General features: G+C 40.9%; 1 protein-coding gene across 6 annotated transcripts in view; it reads right to left on the reverse strand.

The window, feature by feature from the left end:
• Positions 1–22,589, reverse strand: part of pde10a (phosphodiesterase 10A) — a 38,512-nt gene extending 15,923 nt beyond the window's left edge. Inside the window, exons 1-3 of one of the 6 annotated variants that reach the window (XM_085922409.1) lie at positions 22,439–22,589; positions 21,458–21,622; positions 135–266 (exon numbers count right to left, since the gene is read on the reverse strand). In XM_085922409.1, the coding sequence (XP_085778535.1) occupies positions 135–266; positions 21,458–21,530 (205 nt within the window). In that variant the 5' untranslated portion in view covers positions 21,531–21,622; positions 22,439–22,589. Of the gene's footprint in view, positions 1–134; positions 267–9,792; positions 10,116–21,457; positions 22,245–22,438 lie in introns of those variants that run through there. The other 5 variants (XM_085922411.1, XM_085922412.1, XM_085922410.1 and 2 more) reach the window with 5 other exon arrangements.
• Between the last annotated feature and the right edge of the window lie 182 nt (positions 22,590–22,771).

Raw genomic sequence — 22,771 nt, forward strand, 5'->3', positions numbered from 1 at the left:
GCGCATGTATGCTTAAAACATGAAACCAAAGGAACACATGACAGAAGTTATGATCAACTGAAATGAGCAGATCCAGTCATGATGTCAGAGTGATGCCGAAAAGTTTGAATGTGTGTGTGTGTCAGTGGTTATACCTGCAGGCCTGCTGCTGGTCTTCCTCTTCAACCATCTGTCCAACGTCTCGGCGCTCACACTCTCCAGCACAAAGTCATCCAGCATCTGCGGGTGCAGAGAGAGGTAGGCCTTCACTTTCTCATCTGTCAAGCCTGAGAAGCACAGAAGCAAAAGACTGTTTTAACTCAATTACTGCACAGCTTTGTTCATGAATAACTAATGCAGGGAGATGTGGGGGAGAAAAAAAAAAGGTTTTCGGGAAGCTCTGAGGGAAAACAAGATATAGGAGGACAAAATAAGTTGTGTGACAACATGTGACATGCTGTTCGAGTTAGGTAAGCATGGGAGCACCTTAAGCGGGCTCATGCTCATCTTATGTTTACAGTCAAGCTGCGTCTCGAGGGATGGGAGCCCCCAACAGAGGCAGCAGAATAAAGGAGGACTCGATAGTGCTTAATAGGCAATTAGGTTCTTGAGAGGTCGCTAAGTGCTGCTGTTTACTGTCTTTGTTGTCAGGGAAAAAGCCTTTTGCCAGATTATTGGTGAGGGGAATTTGTTTTGTATGCGCCACTGGCGTCTGCTCGCTGATTCTGTTCATGAGAGAAACCAATGTGTTGAGGTCATCCAAGTACCGGATAGGACATCACGTCAAATTTTTACCCGTAATACATAGAAGAATAACTTCAAGTTCTTATACCCTCGGAAATGATTGTGTAGTAATGAAATGTATATTGTACAATATATGATTGTATTTATAAAAATGCGCTCCATGACATGGAACTAATATTTTATCAAACTGAGGAAAATCATTCTAAAACAGAAAACCACAAAGTCTTGCTCTCATTACAATAAAAAGACATATTAAGGTCAGGTGTTTTTTTTATCTACCCTTTTGGTTGGTTGGTCATACCATCACGCACCAAAGTCACATGACTGTACCCCTACATATCAGTGACTGTCTTTTAATAAGAACTAAATATTAGCTCAAACACAGAAATAAACATATGCGTGTGTCAAGGACACACGGGTCGTGCATTAGCAGGCAAATAAGGAAATGGAAGGTAGAGGTAAGGAGGCTTCGGAGGGTGCAGGATGTTGCTTTGCAGTCTGACATTGTCCAGACACGAGACACCAGGTTTCAGAAGTGCAAGGCCTCATGAAACTCCTGGCCAGCTCTGACGCAAATCGTCGGAATATGGCTTAATAAATCAAAGCAACTTGGGAGGGGGGCAGGGGGGGGGACAGCTGCTATAGACAGAAACGGGAGCACAGCATTGCTGAAACATTTGGGCAATTTGGAACACAAGTAAAAGTGCTGTCATAAGCAGCACTTAAAGATGTATTTAAAATAAAAACAAAAACAAAGATGGTCTTTGAATTTATCCAGACATCTTTATCATAGGTCAATAGATGATAGATATTTGAATGAACAAAACATATTTCCACAAGACTTAGTGACAGCCATGTCATGAGTGATCTTGCACTTTAAAACGTGATGACGCGTACATGCTTTCATTTCCCTAAAAAATAGCTAAGCTCTGTCGTTTTTAGCAAATGTTAACAGGATGAGAACGGGATGTTTCTTTTGGAGGACGTTCAGCTGTGGAACTGATCCTCTAGAGAGTGTTTACTTCAACGTGACGGTGTATTTTGGGGGGGATGTGTGCAGGTCAAGCAGTATGATGACAAAGTAAGGCTAATCGATGTGTTTTGATTCTTTCAACATGAGCAAAAAGTCAAATCTGTCTTTGAAGAAAAGCTTGTCGACATAATCTTCAAAATAACCAAAGCCATCTATTGATGACTAAAATAATGAATAATTAACCTGCATATCTACTTTTTGTGATGCATTATGCTATGTGGTGTGCTGTGAAGATGCTGGGTTTGGAGGTCATGAACTGGTGTGGCACACTTGGCCTACAGTTGTGAGGCCGGTTGCTCGTACTGCCAAATTATCTGAGGCTGGATAGAGAAATGAACATTCAGGAGCAACAATTCTGGAGTCAGCCTACCAATCCAACGCAGCAATATTGATTTAGAACAGTGGTTCGGTCTCAGGGGTTCTTCAGAGCCTCCACTGAGGAGGTCCGAACAAACCTGATTTATTGTGTAAATTCTGATATGCCAGTATGTATATTGTTATGAGTTCATGCATTGTGTTGGTTTTGTTCATGCACGGCTCATTTTGTGCACCCGTAAAAAACATCTATGTCTTGAATAAAAAAATGAGGGAACTGGTTCGAGTGACACTTGTATTGTTTTCAAAATTGGACTCGATTGCAACAACAATCAACAGCTTCCAGACTTCCCAGGAGAGAAGCATTAAAATGAGCCATAGAAAAAGGACAGAGCAAGCATATGACTATTATTAAAAACAAATTGATTAAGGCATGATTATGCATCCATGATATCTAACTGTTCACCATTACACCATGAACCAAGAACGTCCCAAAGCAGACCCTTCCCTGATTTTTAAGTATGGCTAGTATAATGAGTATAACATTCACCCCCCCAAAAAAATACCTGAGTTCTGAAGTATTTTGACTGATTCGCAGTACCCTTCGAGTCATGTTTTGGCGGTCAGCAGCTTGTTGCGCTGCATGTTCACGGGTGAGTCGAGCCCATTTGGCAGAGATGTGGTGCTTGACTCAGACTTTTGCTTCCTGTGTAAAAGCTGAAGCCTGAGTTCATGCAGTGAGGTATTGTTACGTAATACTTATCTGGACGACAACACGCCACACCCTGACACTGGGAAAGGGAAGGCCAAACGAGTCACAGTCTGTCTGGATTTCAAAAATTAAGCATGAAAAGTCTTGCAATCAATCAACAATATTTGGCTTCATTGTGGCGTGAGTGGATGAAAATTGTGTGCAGAGATTTGGCCAAACAGTGGGTTTTTTCCAGGTACAATCCCAGACTAGAGGCTTTTTACTCAATTAGGTAAGGGCTGGCTTTATACGAGAGGACAGGGAAGTGTTTTCATTAAGTATTTTGCAGACTTTCTCTTCTATAGTGATTCTAAAGCAAGACACCTAGCAGCAATGTAATTTATTAATAAATCCAACATCCTTCTGCTATATTAACCCCCCCCCCTCCCTCTTCTCAATCAGGACTGGAAAATGGCGAACTGCTTGATGACATCTGACCTGTTACACTTTCACACAAGAAGACAAAGCCCCAGGGTCTATTTGACGCCACATTTCTTTTATATGAAGCTCCTTTAGAGACTTGCAGGAAAAAAAGAAAAGTGCTATGAAGCAAGGCCTTATTTCTCTAGCCACACAGCCTTTGTGAAGAACAATAATTGGGATTGCATGGGAATGTTCTCTACTGTACTCTTGAGCAACATATTTGACTTTCTGTGTTTTTATTACTGTTGCAAGGCTGCTAGATTCATTAGAATAAAAGGAATGAAATCTCAGTCACAGACTTAAGATGGCAAAGCTTTAAACTGATACACGACGCAGAAGATGTCCATCTTGGTGCTATGACAACATCCACATTGGGCTGGATTTTTTGCTGTATAATTCCTGGCCAGATACAGGATGAGACAAAGCTCCCTCCACCCTAAACCTAACTCTACGATTACATTCAAAAGAAACGTGCTATTCGCATTCAGGAACTGTTTGTATATTAGCAAGACTAAACATCAAATTACTCACGAGGCAAAGGATCTAAAAATCTTAGTAAAACATAGACACAACAATTCCCACTCAGACGTCTAAACAAACTTTTGGGTGGTTGACTCTGAGTTAAAAAGATCAGTCAAGTCTACTGTTGCACTGCCAGTGAGGTGAAAAATATTGTGAGCTATGTGTCGGTATAGAATGTCCTGTTATGAGGAGATTTTAGTGCGGGAAGCTTCTCAGCTCAGCTGAAGCTTGCGTGGGACCCTCCCTAACAATGGTGGTCGCCTGGCTCGGTGATGTGACGGAATGAAGAAAATGAGGAAGGAAGTGAAAAAATCCATGTTGGTAAGAAGGTCACAGAATGTAATCTATCCAGTGGAGGATCATGGAAAATGGCGCACCAAAGCCTTTTCCAAATCTCTGCCCACATGTCGATAGAATGCCGAAGCAACAGGTGGCACGAAAACCTCGAGTAACTTGAATTTCCTTTTCAGCTGCACAGTACCTGCTCAATTTGGTACTGCTTGTTAATGTGCTTCCATTGAGGGCTGCTAGGACCATCATGCAGATGGACGTTCCAGCCATGACAAGCAAATACTACATAGGTGACAAAAGCCAAGGTTGATCTGTAATTAATTACATGACACGCCAACTAAAGAATCCACAGTAAATGACTTTTCCATCTTAACCATGGATAATTTTACAAAAGTGAAAGTCCTTCAATGACGTGAAGAAGTCATAATAATGCTCAATTGAATCTGTTGAGAATTACATGACATGGAGGAGAACAATTTGACACGGGAACAATATGGAACTGTGGCATCAACAGTAGTGTGGCAGCTAGGTCAGATATGTCACTCACAAGCCAATTGTTGCTGTTTGACAAAACGACACCCACAACAAATTGGGTTTCTTTTATTGACCATAGTAATCAAATGCTGCTATCTATGAAGCAAATAGATGTTATTTTTTAAGATATGAGTCGAGGTGACCCGGACATGACCTTAGTGAGCCGTGCAGAAGAAGCATGTTAAGTGAGCTTGTGCATTTAATGCTCTGGTCAGATGATGTCAAGTGGTCATGTCATAAGTCTAGCTGATTTTTAGTGGGCAACATGTTTCTCCTCTATGACACACTCGTGAAAAATGAGCAAAAAGGGGAAAGGACTGCTTCTATTAAAGCTTACTCTGCCTGGCACAGAGTCAAGGGCAAGCTGCCAGGGTACTACTTTTCACTTTTCATGACAAGAGTCTGAGGCAGGAAGGGAGAGGATGTGTGAGGGGTGGGGACTGGCGGGCTCGATGCAGGGTGCGTGCGTCAGCAGCTCCGCCTGGGACTCCCTTGCCAGGAGGTTTGAAGAGCATGTGGTTCTTATCTTATCTTCTGTGTGAGAGGGGCGCAACACAGCCATTCAGTGGGCACCGAGAGTGACGATGAATAAGCTTTGATTCCACTTTTCACCTCATTTATTCATCAAGGCGGGAGGAGAGGAGAGTGTGTGCATGTGTGGGCAAATACAGGTGAGTGCACACACATACTTCTTGTCCTCCTCTGCAGTGTGTCCTGACCTACACTGCTAAATCAATACGAGACAGTTCAAAGGTGGCAGATTAAATAGATGAACATCACGCTTTTTGATTAGGGGTGGGACATAACGTCAATGTATACAAATTGGTGTTGTCTTTTCATGAATTATAGATACAAATGTCAAGTTTTGCGACATGTGTAAGCACTCATACAACCAACATCCTTGCTACTTGTATCAAATAGACATGTCTCCTGGAAGATAGATTATCCAAAACAAAAAAAGGTTGAGGTTGGAGAGATTGAAGTGAAGAAAGGGAAAAGGTGAAATTCCTAATTGAAAACAAATATTGAAAAAATGAAGAGAGACAGAGAGAGAGAGAGAGAGAGAGAGAGAGAGAGAGAGAGAGAGAGAGAGAGAGAGAGAGAGAGAGAGAGAGAGAGAGAGAGAGAGAGAGAGAGAGAGAGAGAGAGAGAGAGAGAGAGAGAGAGAGAGAGAGAGAGAGAGAGAGAGAGAGAGAGAGAGAGAGAGAGAGAGAGAGAGAGAGAGAGAGAGAGAGAGAGAGAGAGAGAGAGAGAGAGAGAGAGAGAGAGAGAGAGAGAGAGAGAGAGAGAGAGAGAGAGAGAGAGAGAGAGGGAGGATCTCCATGGAAATGTAATTTGCATTATTTCCACTTCTTTGGCCGAGGTCATTACATGTAAAGGGTGAGGGCTGTAAATGGCAAACTGAGATGTAGATAAGACATCTTGGTGTGTGCTCACGGGCAAGCAGTGACACGCTACAGACACATATTCAAGAGGTACCTCACCTTTCAACTCTGTGATTACACTGCAGTGCATCCATGTTCTATACCTCTCATTCTGTTCAGGGTTACAGAAAAAAAAGTTGAGTCAAAGCCAGCTGACAACGGACAACCCTCCTGGACTGATCGCCTGTCAACCACAGGTGATTACAAACGTGGCATTGAGCGAGAGTCAAGCTTGCACTGGCTGCATGAAAATGAGTGTTTAGCAAGATAATTACATATCAACTTGCTTCATTTGATGAGATTTCTAAGCATGGCACCAATCATAATGCTTCAGAGTGATGTAAATGCTGCTGCACCACAACCCCCCCTCCCACTACCTCCACCGCTTCCCAGAGCTCCATCAACGATGGGGTCACGTTCGTCATCGCACATCTGGACTGATGTTGAACTGATGGGAAGCTGCTAATGAGAACCACAGAACTCAGATCCCGTGTCTTCTCCTGTATCACGTTTTTCAATGAGCTCCAACATGAGGACAAGTTGGAAGGGAATCTATCCGTCTGTGGCCTTTTCCCATCCCCTCAGATAGCAAAACTTCCACCAGCTGATAGAGGGGTCAATGGATGGAGAATGCCTTGAGGAGAATGTCATCTGTTTTGTCACTAATACTGTGAGCCCTGGCGCTGATCCAGTGCGCCAAACATTTGGACATAAAAGGTATCAAACTGCATCTCAGGCTTATTTGCTTTGGCTTCTTGTGTATTTAAAAAGGTCTTGCTCCAGGGCTCCCCCTAAAGGTATTGAATGTAAACAAACTCATAACACTATAGCAAATACACAGAGAAGCATCGTTTTAGTCATTGGCAAATGTAAAGTATGTATATTTTTACTCGCCCACTCAAAAAAAAAATTATTCTGATGTACACTTGCTACTATGCAAGACCCACGTCACAACTTCTAGATTTGTTGTTTTGTAAATGCTATAATGATCATAGACACGTCTTCGCCAGTAGGAACAATTGGGAAAATAAAAAAACAAAATAGATTGACAGAAATGGGACACCATGTAACATCATTCCTAATAGCTTTACCTTTCCTACGTGTTTATATATTTTTACAATGTGATATATGAGCAAAGAAAATCTTGGCCAAAGATTTTTACGTTTTTCCATTTGAGCTAACAGTGACTTTGCATTTATACCAGTGTGCCACAGGATGACCTCATAGCAGCAGGGTAAGGCATTGCTAATGAGATTTTGGAAGTGACGTTACAATGCAATTTAACCTTGTTCAGGCCAGATGATGTCAAGAATTTGGAGCTATAAAACACTGTCCAAAGAAGATAAAATAATCTGATCCCAATCAATCCCATCAGCACATACTATTCCTCTCTCAGTGACGTGGGTTTCTTTCTGGGTTTCCGCCCGGCGTGATCTGTCAACTTTTTAGTCACCGGACGAACAATTTAGAATATTTATCAATTAAAATTTTCATATGTGACTTCACATGCACCTACTCTTCAAGCTATCTGATTATATGGACTACTATGACAAAGTGTAGACATTCAAAAAGGTGCAGTGACTGACCAATGAGAAGGTGGCAGTAAATAAAACAAAATGTGTTTTTTCATGGTTCCCCCTCAGTCGCGCAAAATCGAGCCAGGAGATGGGTACCTAGGAGATAAACTTCCAATTTTAAACTGTGCAGCCATATCAGGAAGATCCCTGATTGTTCCTTATTCTGTTTCACTCCCATCTTGTATTATCCTTCCATTATTTATTTTTTGGGTGTACTTTGTTCTCCCCAGAACGTTCTGTTGATTTCCTGGTAATCCTCCTTGCTCTATTCTTTCCTCGCTATTTGGATAGCACTTCCTCTCAACTTATTAGTAGCGCTGGTATATTTGTCTACTCTTTGTAAAAAAATTTTTTCCAACTCTTCCCTAATGTTCTTTGTCTTAGTTGTTTTTGAGGAAGGATTCTAGCTTCATTCTGCCATATTGTCTTAATTGTATAGTATGTGTCATGTGACCATGTACCCAATATATATGTATGTATATACGTGTATATATATATATATATATATATATATATATATATATATATATATATATATATACGTATATACATACATATATATAGTATTCTAGTATTCAATTACGTTTTCGCATGTGTTGTTTGACATCACTCATATTCCAAGAAATGCACATTCCCTAAAAGGTCACCGGACTCACTGACGCAATATCTCAAGTGGCGTGATAGAATGCGTGCAAGATAATCGCAAATACTCAAACACAACATTATCCTTGCGCGAGACTGTACTGCAGAACGACATATAATAGAAACTCAAAGACAGTTGCTTTCATTCTATTTCATTTCATTCACTCTGTGTAAATGAGTGTGTGTCTGAGCAGGGAAATTGGTGACTTTCAAGAAACTTACACAAGTTACACAAGATAATAGCCAAATGGCACTAATTTTACCAGGAAAATATTTTCCCATTACATTCTGGGGTTGTTAAATAACATATTTATAGTTGCTATATTTGGTTCGCATATAAAAGGTTACATTAATTTTTAAAGCATCTTTTTGAGTGTCCAGAAAGCGGTATGTAAATTAAATGCATTATTATCATTGATAATTTATAAAGAGTGAACTAAGCACCTGTTAGGTGGGTTCTGTGGCCACTCAGGAACAATCAACAGTCAAAAGAGGCTGAAGTACTTAAGAAGTAATAAAAAATGTTTTTGTAATCAGGTATTTTTTTATTTTATTACAATCAACAGTCAAAAGAGGCTAAAGTACTTAAGAAGTAATAAAAAATATTTTTGTAATCAGGTATTTTTTTATTTTTTTATTTACGAAAGCTTTGGTGTGTTTTTGCATATTTTTCAGAACTAATAATTCAATATTATATTATTATATTTTTTTAAAGCATTTTCACCCCCTTCCTGTCCCCCACTTTGTTCCACTTTTCTCTTTCACATCATTATTTAGGTATTTGTATTACATTGTATTACAGTATTTAATACTTCTTTATGGGTATTTTTATTTGGTATTTGCAGTACCAATATTACAGTATGTAATACTTTATTATGGGTGTTAAGTTATTTTACGAATCCAAGCAATTTACCTTTTTGTAAGCACTCGAAGGCAACCATTCAGTGCAAGAACAGGAATGATCATTTCTGTTCTTGCACTGAATTGTTGCTTGTTGCGTTTTTTTCTAAACCAAACATAATAAACCTGATGACACATTTACAGTCTACTACACTTCTGCAATATCTTTATAGTTAGATGTATGAACGTTCAGTAACAATTATTATTGACAGGGCCCCAATATTGCATATTTCTTCTGTCCCAAGGGGTCTGTGGGCCAGCTCTGAATTTAAAGGCTAAATTTCTTTCAATATTGTACACGAAATATGATCATGAAGGCATATCCTGAAATGGGTTGTAAATAATTGTTGCATTTGTTGATTGCTTGGTTGGAGCCATGCTTGGTCCTCAGCGTGACTCACAACCAACACGCTGCATGTTTTATTAAACCGGACCGCACACACTCCACAAGCAGCGAATGAGGCTGCTTCCAGGTCCCCACCCGTGGAGGAGCCATCAATGTGTCATTCATAAACTTAAGTGGGCTCACATGAGGGAGACAAGACGTCAAAATGCCGAAGCGTTCGCACGGAACTGTTGCTGCGCGCTCCGCTCCAAGTATTGGGCATCATCGTTATCATTTGACAGAAGATATCTTATATATAAAAGTGTACCTACTTGCACCCAGGAAGCAGTCCGTTAACCTTCTGAAACAGCTTGTCGAAGACGGACCATCTTCCATGACGGACAATGAGCGCAAACTAAGAGATGAGCCGCGGAGAAAAGTGCGCTAACCCAACAACAAGAACATATATTGTGATTTTATTATTTTTTTCTAAAGAGGAAAAAGGGGGAAAAAAATAAAACTACTCCAGGACACGATGGGTCCTCAATTTTGGGAAGGGCAAGGAGGGTCGTGTGCTGCCCCCCACCACCGCCGCCACCGCACCTCCACCCAGCACCGCTGGCCGAGGTGTAGCTCCAGTCCGTCCGCCTCCTCGGCGTCTAGTTCCGCCGTGGATGTGCAGCAGAAGACTGGGCAAACAGGGGCGACGGCGGAGGAAGCGAGCGCAGTCAAATACGCGCACACGCACGCAGAAGCGCTCACACACACTCGCGCACGCGGAGAAGGGAAGAGAGAAAGAGCGTGCGGTGTCAAGTCAGCCACAAGCGAACGTTTTCCGATTATTTGGTTTCACAATAAAACGACATATGCGCATTTCTTTCTTGGAGTTACTGACGAAGCAACATTTTGTTGGTGTTGCATTAAGTTGGCTAATTAAATCCAGAGAATAAGTGATAGATATTCAGACTTGACGGTGCAAAATTGGTGGTTGAGATGATTGATATCATTTTTAAAAAGCTACCCAAATTATTGGACATATGCACCTCTAGCTCAGAGCAACACGGTTGCCAAATGGTTTGCGCATCTGCCTCACAGTGGAGATGTTTGGGGTTTCAATTTGACTAGTGGAGTTTTCATGTTCTGGCGCATAAATGGACAGATGTCAGATACCCTGTAATGCCATCAAAATACAGCAATCAGCGAGATATATCCAAACAACACCAATAATCATATTAAAAATATTTGCTCTATATGTAGATTACAGTGAAAGACTACCCCAGCTCCAAAAATAATAAATAAAAAGGTAACACTCATTTAAACCAACAGGTGAGCGTCAGTCAGGTGACTTGCAGTGTAAATTCAGTTTTGGGCTGTATGAGACATTTAGTGGTTGGCATGAGAGTGTGTGGCGCATTAGACTAAATATTCAATATACCAAGGTCTTTTTTTGTCTCTTATCTATCAAGAGATTACGCAAAGTTCTCTTGTGTGACGTGAATATCATTTGTTTGTCTCTTACAGCGTCACTATAAGACTTGTGCAACTCCCATCACTGTTGTACGTTCATTTAGTGTGCATGAATAGAATCCAGTTGCCCACAACCACAAACTCAATTTAAAGATCAAGTCATTTAAGTGTCGTGAAAAAGTATTTTCCCTTTTCTCAAATTCATACGCTTTAAAATTGTTTTCCCATTTTGATGTTTAAGCTCATCAAATAAATGTAACAAAGCTCCGGAGTTAACTTTAAAAAATGCATTTTGTTATTATGGAACAAAAAGAAATATTCAAAGAGACTTGGCCATGTGCGTAAAAAAGTACTTGCCCCACGTGCTAAATCATTGACTGTGGCTAATCAAATTTTTGGAGTCGTTTAGTTCATTTTCCCTGACCACACACAAACTTTATCGAGAACAACACCAACGTGTGTATTTTACGGCGACCAAAATTGCCCTTCAAAAGCTATTTTGTTTCTATGAACTCATAAATATTACGCTTCCCCAATTTTCTAGTTGTTATCTTCTCTGTCATAACCTTCAACTCTGTCGTCCAGGGCAAATGTTGTCACGCTCATTAAACTGAAGGCTTTATTCCATCCTTCAGCAGCACACAGACAATAGTCGCCCTTGCTATAGAAACTTGTGGGCCTTTTTCACAATGACTTGTGCACATGCGCACTCATCTTATCCATCACACACCTTCATCCAGGATTTTTGCACCACCCAGGTCAGCGTTCACGCTGTCTTAAGCTATGACATCAAGATGGTATTCCATGGTCCAAAACTGAGGAACTCCCACTTTGTTACTTGATATGGCTTGCCAGGGTAATAGCAGACTGGGCCACTTAGTTGAGTCAGTTAAAATATTGGAGATCTTCTTTTTTTTTTTTTTACCTGAACGCACAATTAATATTTGATGTTTCGGTCACACTTAAATGAAAAAGTCACAGCCAGTTGCTTGTACCTTTATCCACTTCTTCACTCGGTAGAAGAGAAAAGCGGCAGAATGCGTCAGAGAGAATTCATTATATTCTACAGTACGTGACCTCTGAATGGACCAGCTGCTGGAGAGTGTAGGAATGCCGGTGATTGATAGCGCACAGGCTGACGTAACCCGCCGCCACTCCCACACCTTCCTCTCTGACTCTCGATATGATCAGAATATAGCGCTGCGGCACAGAGGGTTTATGCTGGATCATGTTGCCTGACAACTCTGGCGAGCTGCTGAGGTGGCGCACTCAGTGCTAATAAGTCAAGTGCACATCTTTGAATGCCGAGCAGATAGGGAGTGAGCGCTTTTCATTTTGGACGCCACGCCAGGACCCCCACTGATTATTCCAATGGAAACAGAGACGAGCTACAGTTTCACCTCAAGTTGGTCTTTTAATATATGCAGAACCACTCAAATGGATTCATTGATTATTATACCCATTTCTATTCTGGTACTTCGATGATATTAGTTTCCTCCTGGGCATAAAAATTCTGATGTGCCATGCAAAGAAAAACAAAAACAATACAACCCCCACTAATTTTCTTTTGCTTACAAGCACATTTTATAATAACCTTCATTTGCGTGTATTATTCACTGATCAATACTTCTTTTGGTAAATAACACGGCAAGTGTAGTACAGTTGTGTAGAAGATTTCCTCCTTGCTGGGGAGATTCTATATATATTATGAGAACATTGAGTTCCACAGCACCTGTTTGACATTGTAAAGTCGCCGATTTTCTACCGACAGTTAATATCGATTACTGCAGAAACCTTTCGTGACATCATCATGATAGTTGGCCGAATGCTGCACTAATAGTGAATCATACAATAAAAGTATTGCATGATTTAATATTGGATTACGTAAAGCAGGGGTCACCAACAGTCCCCCGTAAGGGCCACGAGAGTAGCCAGCTGCACTGTTCTAAAGGTAGCTCCACTTGTGATGGGGAAATTCGAATGTTCCGGGATTTGTTGTAGAAGTGATCAATTCAAAGTGAAACCTTCGTGACTGGTTCTGGATAAACAACCTAAAGGGAAATGCGGGAGATCACAAGGAAGGCCGCAACTCTTTATCTGGCCTCCTAGTAGAGCCGTTTTTAGCCACGATTCTCATATGAGCAAGTTAGTACATGAGTATGGAGTTATACAGTAATATATTGTACGTGTACATCATCTAGCCACAGTATGTTCGTTTGTCTGTCTGTCTGTCACATGTCTAGAGTAGCTCCTAAGATCATAGCGGCGCTCGTGTCCACAGCGGGATCAGCATCTGACTCAAAGCGGTTGGCGGCCATGATGAAACATTCGGCCCTCTTGGCTGTTTTTGAACAAACATCCTCCTGATAACGGCAACCTCTGTCTCCGGGCATCTGCAGACATGAGCGCTTGTTCACACACTCACATTTGCCCCCCCGACCCCTTTATTACCGACCTTATCCACTTCAGTATATTTCCAATTCAAGGAAATCTAGGCGTTTGTTTTGTGCACTGCATAGACGGACGGACGGGTGCACACAGGCTTGAGGTGTGAGTGAAACATTTACAGATCACATGCCGGTATAGAAACATGAACACACACACAGACAGAGGTGCATAGTCACATTTACAGAGGCACACTCTCACACATCACATGCAGAACACACATGCACACACAGCACAGTGACTTGCAGTCCCCTCCCCCCCAACTGAATAGTCTGTTCTGACAATCCACAGGACAGCCGGCGCATTGACGTCAGAGGCAGGCCCATGAAAATACAGGGTCCCTGGGGGGCTGGAGGGAGCTATGCACATCTTCACAGCTTGGCTCGTAACTAGCTTCCACAACCAAGCGGCAGATCACGCTTACGTTCGGTCCTTTATTTGTCTGAAAATGCATTCGTTAAAGAAGAAGAAGAAGGAGAAGAAGGAGAAGCCCAGCGTGGATACATTTGCATGCGACTGCATTGCGGATCATCTCACTGTGACGTCAATGGACGTCACCGTGCACCGTGATCCATTAGGACAAATGTGAGATAAGTACATCATTTGGGTTAATGGAAATACAAATCAGAGCACATCATTAAAGTAGGTGCCTTGTAAGAGGGACTGTCAAGACTGGAGTAAATGAACACACCCAAAGGAGATGCATAGCCCCCCCCCCCAGAGAAAAGATGACATCTTTGTTTATAATCCGGAGTTCTCAACATCTTTGTTTGGATTTTACAGCAAAGTCGCCATTAGGACTTGAGAGGCATTCGTTTTACACTTCACCCTGCTGTCATTTACAGCCTGACATTACGTAACAGTCCTCGAGCCAGAATGCACACATGAGCACAACAATTTAGCCTATGATGTTGCTAGAATTTCAAAATTAAACAAGCTTGACATTGACAAATATGATGAAAACAGGGAGAATTACTTGGAATCATAATGCAGAGAATTTGGTTTATGTTTATTTTACGATCACGTATATTGCAAAACAGTAGCTCGACTGTCGGACAGTTGTGAGGTTCGCTGTTTGCATGCATTTTCTCAGTTGGACTTCATTAAGTATGAATTCAAGACAAAAAGGTTTGTTATCGTTTACACATATTATTTTCAAGGTCAATTTTGAAAAAGAATTTGAAATTACTTTCACCCCAAAGAATTTCATTGTTATTTGTGTCTTAGATGCTCGACATTCAGATTGCTGTTCATGATGCATCTAACTAACATGACTTGAAGAAGAGGTACAGGCACCGCAGGCACGTCAAGAGGAAACGGGCTGATCAAGTGAAGGGTTGCCTTTTATGGCAACCTGAGGAGGATAACGGTGGCTAACTTTGGTGTGGGGTTGATACATCCTCTCTCAAATACTATTTCCTGTATCATGACGCATGATGCCATACATTGGATTCTGAATTTAGTGGTGTCGTACTGCATTAGTTGGGCATTATCTTCTCCAGTTTGTATCTCCTTGAACTTATAAAGTCTTGTTGTGTAACACAAACTTAATGTACACTAACACAATGTGACGCATATTCAGGTTAGACGGGAAAAAAAAGCTTCCTTAAATTTTTGAAGAGCTCAAATATGTTTGTGAAGTATTACGATTCTTTTTTTTTTTTTTAAACTCAAAAAGATGGTTCGTCCACTATTCTACGAACACAATTAGAAATGAGAATGTGGTTGCAATTTGAAAGGATGAGTCAAAGCTTGCATAGACAGAATACATCACACAGGTATGTGGAGCACTGCAGCACGAGGCTTAGCGTATGAATAAAAAAAAAAAAAAAAAAAAGGACGTTTAACTGAGTGAGAAAAAAAATACATGATGAGAGATGGATGCTGGGGGTGGGGGAGGCAGGGTTGTGCATATGTGTGTGTTAAGTTAGACGGAGGGGTGGTGGTGGGGTTGGTGGTGGGGGGCATCTGCGTCAGAGCGGGAGGAAATGAAGTCAGAGACGGAGGCTGGCGGGCTAGAGCAGGAGATGCTGTTACCGCCACTCACAGCGGCCATTTGGGCCACACGTTGTCTACGTCACAGAGCTGGCACTAATTATGCCCGCCTCACTGTGTCGCACACATGCACACATGATGTAAAACGGAATATATGCACAATACACACACACACACACACACTAGACTTTTTAATGACCTCAGTACAGAGTAGCTTTTTTTTCTAGTACTGTATATATTTTCATATGGCAATCTAAATTTCAATTACTCTTGTCATTTTGTAAAAAAAAATAAAAGGGGCAAACTAGGCCATAGAGAAAGTGTGTGATGTCATACAAGGCTTCAGCAAGTTTCGTGACAGTTCAGTGAGCATCGATTAAATCCACAGATGTATGTGGCTTTTTTTTTTAATGTGTTTTGCGGCACTACCATATAGGGGAATGGTTTGTTTCAAATAGAGGAAAAAGGTTATATCAGCATACCCTACCGTACTAAAAGCTATATCCACATATCTGTCCTGGCTACACAGTAAAATATAAGCAGTATAGTTAATTAAATGGTTTTTTTTTTTTAAATGAAAGAAGCTGACATTTAAATTGACAGTTCAGTATTTTAAACTGTATTTTAAAGGTGGTGTCGTCATAATTTATTTTTGTCATACTACGGTTAACTAGCTCACGTGCAACGCTTCCACTAACAACATGGCTGCGAGTGCAAACAGAGAAGAGCTAATATACAAAAACCACAGTCATTTGCTCGCTATATTTAGTGACTTTTCCAACCCTGTCATGGCCTATTTTTCAAAAAGCAACTTGCATATTCACTCATGCAGAGGTGTCAGATTTATGTGATTTGTCAAGCAAGGTAGGTAAGTCAAGGTAGATTGGAATATTTGGTTTAGCTTTATTGTTGGCCTGGTGCGCTGGTAGGTATGAAATGTACAAAATTGTAATTTATTGCAAGCTATTTTGCCACCCCTCTAGATGCAGCTCGCTGGTTTGAGAATAATGTCCAGACACTAATAATCTTTTATTGAACATGTTTTGACTGAGGCAATTGTTTCAACATGATGAAATCATGATCATAATTTGCAGGTCCAAGTCAACATTTTTTTTTTTTAATTATCTAAATAGTGTTAAAGCAATGAGCGCTTTATTTGATATGGTAGCAAGCACAATTTTTGATTGATTTCATTGATCTAATTGAATGATGTTGATGTCCAATGGCCTACAATGTCAATACGCAGTCCTGTACACTCCATGACGATGATGCATAATGATCTATTAAGACTATTAGACTAGAGGGAAGCAATTTTGGGAACTTTAGATGCAATCCATATGTATTATGCATCTGTAACCACTTACAGTAAACTAATAATGAACGCATGACAAATCTTTTCTTACGTCAGTACGTCACCAACTATTGTATTTGTACTATTTAAATAAGCTAATTGGGTAATTCTGAATAATCGTTCCATATTTTGTCAATAATCGGATGAGTTGTTTGGAAGTGATCGTTGAAATGCTTCAACCAGCAAAGGTTCTGATGGTCTAAGACATTTTGCAGTCAATGATGAAAAACATGACATGAGCTATTGAAATTTGATCTTGATTACACTGCATTAATCTACTCCACACAACACTTGTATGGAAACGGGAGTTCCGAATATTCAGAGGGAGATTCTCCCATTAAAATCCCATCCCTAATTCTGATTGTAATATACCAATGTAGAAAATTAATTTCATACACACACTCATGCGTCTCCCGCTATTACAAATCCTTCCCATTTCTATTGGCGCTCAATTGTGACCTAGATTTTTGCATGTGTAATTGGAGAGGAAGACTACAATGATGACGAGCGTGTGGTTCACAAGCGTTCGTTTGCTTTTGCTGACGTCACTAGGCCACAGCAAACGCTTCACTGTCCAATCTTGTAAAACTGCAATATGAAGTGTGTGTGTGTGTGTGTGTGTGTGTGTGTGTGTGTGTGTGTGTGTGTGTGTGTGTGTGTGTGTGTGTGTGTGTGTGTATCTTCAATAAGAACAAACATGAGTGCCCACCGGTGCTCATTAGCATATGTGTAGATTTGTGCTGCTAACACAATATAACTTCAAGTGGCGTGTGAGATGAAAAACCGTTTTTTTTTTTTTTTTTTTAAACGTGATCACGCAAACACGCGAGACATGTGGCAGCCCTTTTCAAACCACTAACCACACAGACAGACTCACACACGCACGCTCCGAGTCTAAGGGGCTTGAAAGGAGCTCGTCCCATCATTTTGATTGTTCAAACTAGCCAAAATTAAAGCAATGACCCCACGACAGGAGATGTGATGTCAAGGGTTTCGTCTCACAAAGAGGTCGTGTATGTATGTCAAGTGATTGCGTCAGGTGTCTGCTTAACTCACATATGGAGACACTAAGACTAAAATTAACTCTACTCTTATTGATTATTCTTTTAATTCAGAATATTTTGCATCAATTTATGTAACTACTGCATATCTGTTCTTTAACCTCTCTTATGTGCACACTCTTGAGTGTGGATACTGCTGGCAACTGAATTTCCCCTCGGGATCAATAAAATATCCATCTGTCCGTCCATCCATCTAAGAAGATGCAATGAGACTTATTTGCTATTTACTGCAACAATCATAAGCTTTTTCATACAACTGTTCATTTTTCCACACCCTTATTCTAATTCTACTTAAATCACTTTCTCTTTTGATGAAGAATTTAGCTTCAAGGATTCGTGTTCAATTTTACAATCAATGAGTTACGAGTTGAGTTGAACGAAATTAAAACATAAACAGATTGATATCTGATAGCTCGTATTATTGTAGCCTACCAAATGTTTGTGTTGCTCTGTGGAAGAAGCCCAGAGAGTGACGTAGAGAATTTATTAGAAAGAGCCTGAAAAGGACCACTAATCTCAGCATTGTGATAAAAGTTCATCAGAGGCCTTGAAGAGAAAAGATAGCAAGACCTTCAGGATGTCAAGTGCCAACAACCGAGGGAGTGGATCAGAAGACGAGTGCAAGTCGGCTGCCTGCCGCGGCCCTCATCACAAGCCAAATAAAGTGAGTATGAATCATAGGTGAGAAATATGGGAGCTGACGTCTCGGCTTGTCAGTGTGTCGGCCAAATAAGAGGAATAGCCAGACGTCAGCGCCGCTTGTTTACCGATAACACATGGATACACACACTCGCCATGCATCTCATGCCGTATTATTTGTACGATGAAAAGCATATGTCTTCTTTATTCTCAAATTACATAGGTATGTAGAGTAGAGTGATAGACAGACAGATAAGACAGACAGACAGACAGATAGACGTACTATCATTTGAGACACGTGTTGGCAGTAATTCAAGACAATGACGCCTTCTACTTTAAAATTGTAAATCATTGATCAAGGTGTGTTAAAATGCTCACTCTCTCATACAGAAAAAAAGTTATTTATTTATGTATGTATGTATGTATTTATTTATTTATTTATTTATTTATTTACAAGATGCATTTATTATAAATGATCTTGTTTTGTGGCGTTTTTCAGGAGTTGGACTGGCTCCCTCCTAAAATATTAGTGGTGCCTTTCCCTCATGTTGCTCTTTTTTTTATACTTTGGCGCCACCTAGTGTCTATCGTGGATCAAGTGATTGAGGCATTCGATGAGAATACAGGTTATGAAAGGTCAGCAGTTTCATTAAATGTGACAGGTATGATACAGAAACGACATTTGAGCAATTGCTCTGTTTTCCAACAGCTCAATAATAACCAGCAAGTTACACCACGACCACTGTCTCTCCAAGCCAATCACTTTCCAAATATATAATATGAAAGGAGCAAAACTCGTTCCTCTTAAACAGGAGACACTTTTTTTATGCTTGAATACTTGAATTGAAGTCTGTTTGAAATTGCACATTCGGGTTTGAAATTGTTTATGTCAATAAATTACTGAAAATGTAAGAGTACAAATGCAGATTATCTGCAAATCCTAAGCGTCTCAATGATAATCACTGATAAGCAAGCCATAGGGGCCACAGGGGTCAATGTGGGATGAGAATGATGATGAATGACTTTACGTGCTCTTTTGTCTCTTAAGCCATGAGTCAAAATTTAGGCTGTATCAAACCAGACGACAAAATGCCGTTGTGGCCAATGTGCAGGCTTCTGAAATGCAAGATAGTAACATATTGAGTAGGCGTGCACCCCTTGAGTGGTCACAGATGTCAGGCACAGTCGTGGTAAGGAAGTGCCCGTATTCTCCGTCTGTGTTAGCCAGAGGAAACTCTCACTTGGGTGTGGGCCCAGAAAACCCAAAATTTGTGACGCAAATGCCACAGAACATGTGATAGACTAACTGTGTAGCCACAGCAAAGCACCTCCAGCATTTCATTTTATATTTTAAAATATATTGTAGCCTTCAATTGGTCAAGCCTCTTCAGTCCCAGGAGAGGAAAAAAAAAAATCCCGGAGCCGTCCCAGATACCGACGAATATTAAATGACGTTTTGACGTCCTGATTGATGTTCATTACGTCTATTGTTGTCATCCATGAACCAGGAAGTAGAATAAATGACAAATACAGGGCACAACAGCATTTTGTTTTCAACTGAGTGACATCTTTGCAATGGTGTGATTTTAATCCAATGGATTGGATAAACAAGTGCCGGTAAGTGTACAATAATAATACTCGAGTACTACATCAACATCCTCTAGTTGGTTGTTTTGCATTGCGCAGTTCGACACCACTAGATGAGTTTCACACGTACTGATGTAAATGTTCTGTCTGGCCTGTACGAACATGACTTGTGACATCACCCCCCCCCCACCCCAATTCAGCATAGTGTGCTAGTATTGTGAGGAAATGACATGCCTCCAGGGCACAAAAACGGAGAATGGATGTTATTGTCAAGCAGGGAACTTCTTGCACACAACAGTCAAACTTGAGAATTGGGGAAATATTTGTCAAGATTTATAGATTTGCGAGTGTTGAAATAATTGTCAAAGATTCAGGAACACATTTTACGATAACATGCATGTGGAAATGTATTTATTGAACATTTAGGGCCAAAAAGGGTTTAAATGGGTCTCAGAAAACATCTTTTCTCATCAATAAGATTTTTGTCAAAGGGGTGGGGCTATTTGGATTCATGCATGGTGGACATGTCTGCTGTGTTCATACAGTCACATAGTTTGAAATTCAACCAAATATTTCTCATGTGTCATATGATATCAAATCTGTCAGCACAGTGAGTGTTTTGTCACTGCCACCAATAATGGCAAAGAGGAAAACATCATTACAACAACAGAATTGATAAGTGACCTTCTTGTGACGTAGGAAAATGTCTGGCTGCTCAGTACAACTTTTTTTTTTTTTTACTTGTCAGTCAATCACAGAACATATATAGACAAACAAATCTTTCACATGGCCAACTTTGATTAGGAAAGTCTATTGTATGCTTCTACAAGTATGTACATAAATGCTAAGTCAATCACTAACCTACACTTAACATGGTAGTCGTAATTACAGTAGCTATGAAATCATAAAAATATAAAACAATGAAATGTTGTCTGTCGTCACCGTCATAAAACAACCAACCATAAACCCTCGGAACTTTTACTACCTGCTCACGGCCCACCCATGAATCTTCGACCCACTTTTGGCTCCCAACCCACCAGTTGAGAATCCCTGATTTAGACTCTATTGTCTGTACACTCAATGAAGGTTTTACGATGGACAGTTTTAAATCCAAGACAAAGTCATTCACTTTGTTATTTCTCTCGAACATTATAGATTTGAACAATTTAAAAGTCAACCACAAAGGACAGAATGAATTGTTTCCCACTTTGTCAAAGTCATTTAACTACTTCCTTGTTTATGCATCCACACAACACCTACTCTCCAACAATCTACAACACTCCAAATCTAGACACATCAAATGTGATTTGACAGATGAGAGATTATAGGAAATAATCCGCAGCCACACACAAGATTGAGATTTAAAAAAAAAAATAGCGAGAGGCATGATTAAATGCGCGATTCACTCTTCTAACCCAAGTGAACAAAGCCTGAAGAAATTGTCTTTCCTACCTTGATCACTGCATCCTTGCAGGGAAGACTCCTCGAATCCCAAATCGTCAAGACTTTTCCGTTTCTTCGACATTTGCTGGACGTGACAGAATCCCCCCGCTGATGTGTGTTGGACAATTTGGGGCGCCTTTGTCAACCGGCGGGATATACAACACGTGGAACAGTCTGCGTGGGGTGACAAGAGGGGTGACGCGCGCTCATTCAAACGCGTGTGCGTGCGTGCGTGCGTGCGTGCGTCCTTCCAAGAGTCCTCTGTGCACGTAATCCAGCCAGCCTGCTCACTTTGTTGCGATCGGGTTCAGTATGTGGCCGCGTCGGTCCACGCGAAGGAAAAATATGAAGCGATTTGTCCCTCACGTGTGCGGCGGATTACAATGTGAGACGATCAAATGTGAATTTACGCACGAGATTGGCATGGTGCCTTGTTTCGCCACGTACGCGTAAAGCTGGGTTTCTTCACTGGTGCCCGCTCTAGCTTTGAAACGATCGATTCTCATTTGAAAACGTTCCACGGATTGATTTATTTTTTTGAGCGAATGGCTCACGGCGACGTCAGACGATCTATCTCATCGTGCGTGTATGACGCACAACTGACAACTCTTGGATACCTCGCTGGAGTTTTCGCTCAACGGAAAAGATTTGACCCTTGACATGCATGAAACAAGCGATCGATTCCCGTCAATTGCACTTGTCCACATGTATATAGGTGAACGCGTGTGCGTAAATTTGGTGAACTCATAGCGTGTAGTGCGCGCGGGATACTCTACCTTCTCTTTTAGTGATCCATAATTCCCACCAAGCTTTGTGGTCAACGAAAAACACTAATCCACGCGTGACAATGACATTAATGGACCCAGCATGCATTGTGTAATGAAGACCATCTAGGAATAGCCTTTTGTTTCACTTGCGGGCTACACAGCAACTAATCCAAGAATGAAAATATGTAACTGTAACCTTGATATAGCGCAAAATCCAAATTACCTGCATGTCTCAGCTTTGACAGCCTGGGGAATACAAATGATTCAAAATAATGAGAACAATAACATCCAAGGAAGGTTTCTGCGCATGTGTGGCTGTTCCAATTGTTTAAAAGACAGGCAGTGACAACCAAACACTACACATTGTCTCTCCCTTCCCAAAAAGTCACAGATGGATGCCACCAGTTGAGCACACACACGCACGCACTTGCGCACACAGACACACATACGCCACTACTCCCCCCCCCCCCCCTCCTCCTCTCAATTCTCCCACATCCTGATTTATTCATGAACACACCATGAGGGTCACTAGATCATATTCCTTTCCTCACATCTG

This window comes from Syngnathus leptorhynchus, chromosome 10 (assembly GCF_054491065.1).
Source record: "Syngnathus leptorhynchus isolate UIUO chromosome 10, UIUO_Slep, whole genome shotgun sequence".
Classification (NCBI taxonomy): Eukaryota; Metazoa; Chordata; class Actinopteri; order Syngnathiformes; family Syngnathidae; genus Syngnathus; species Syngnathus leptorhynchus.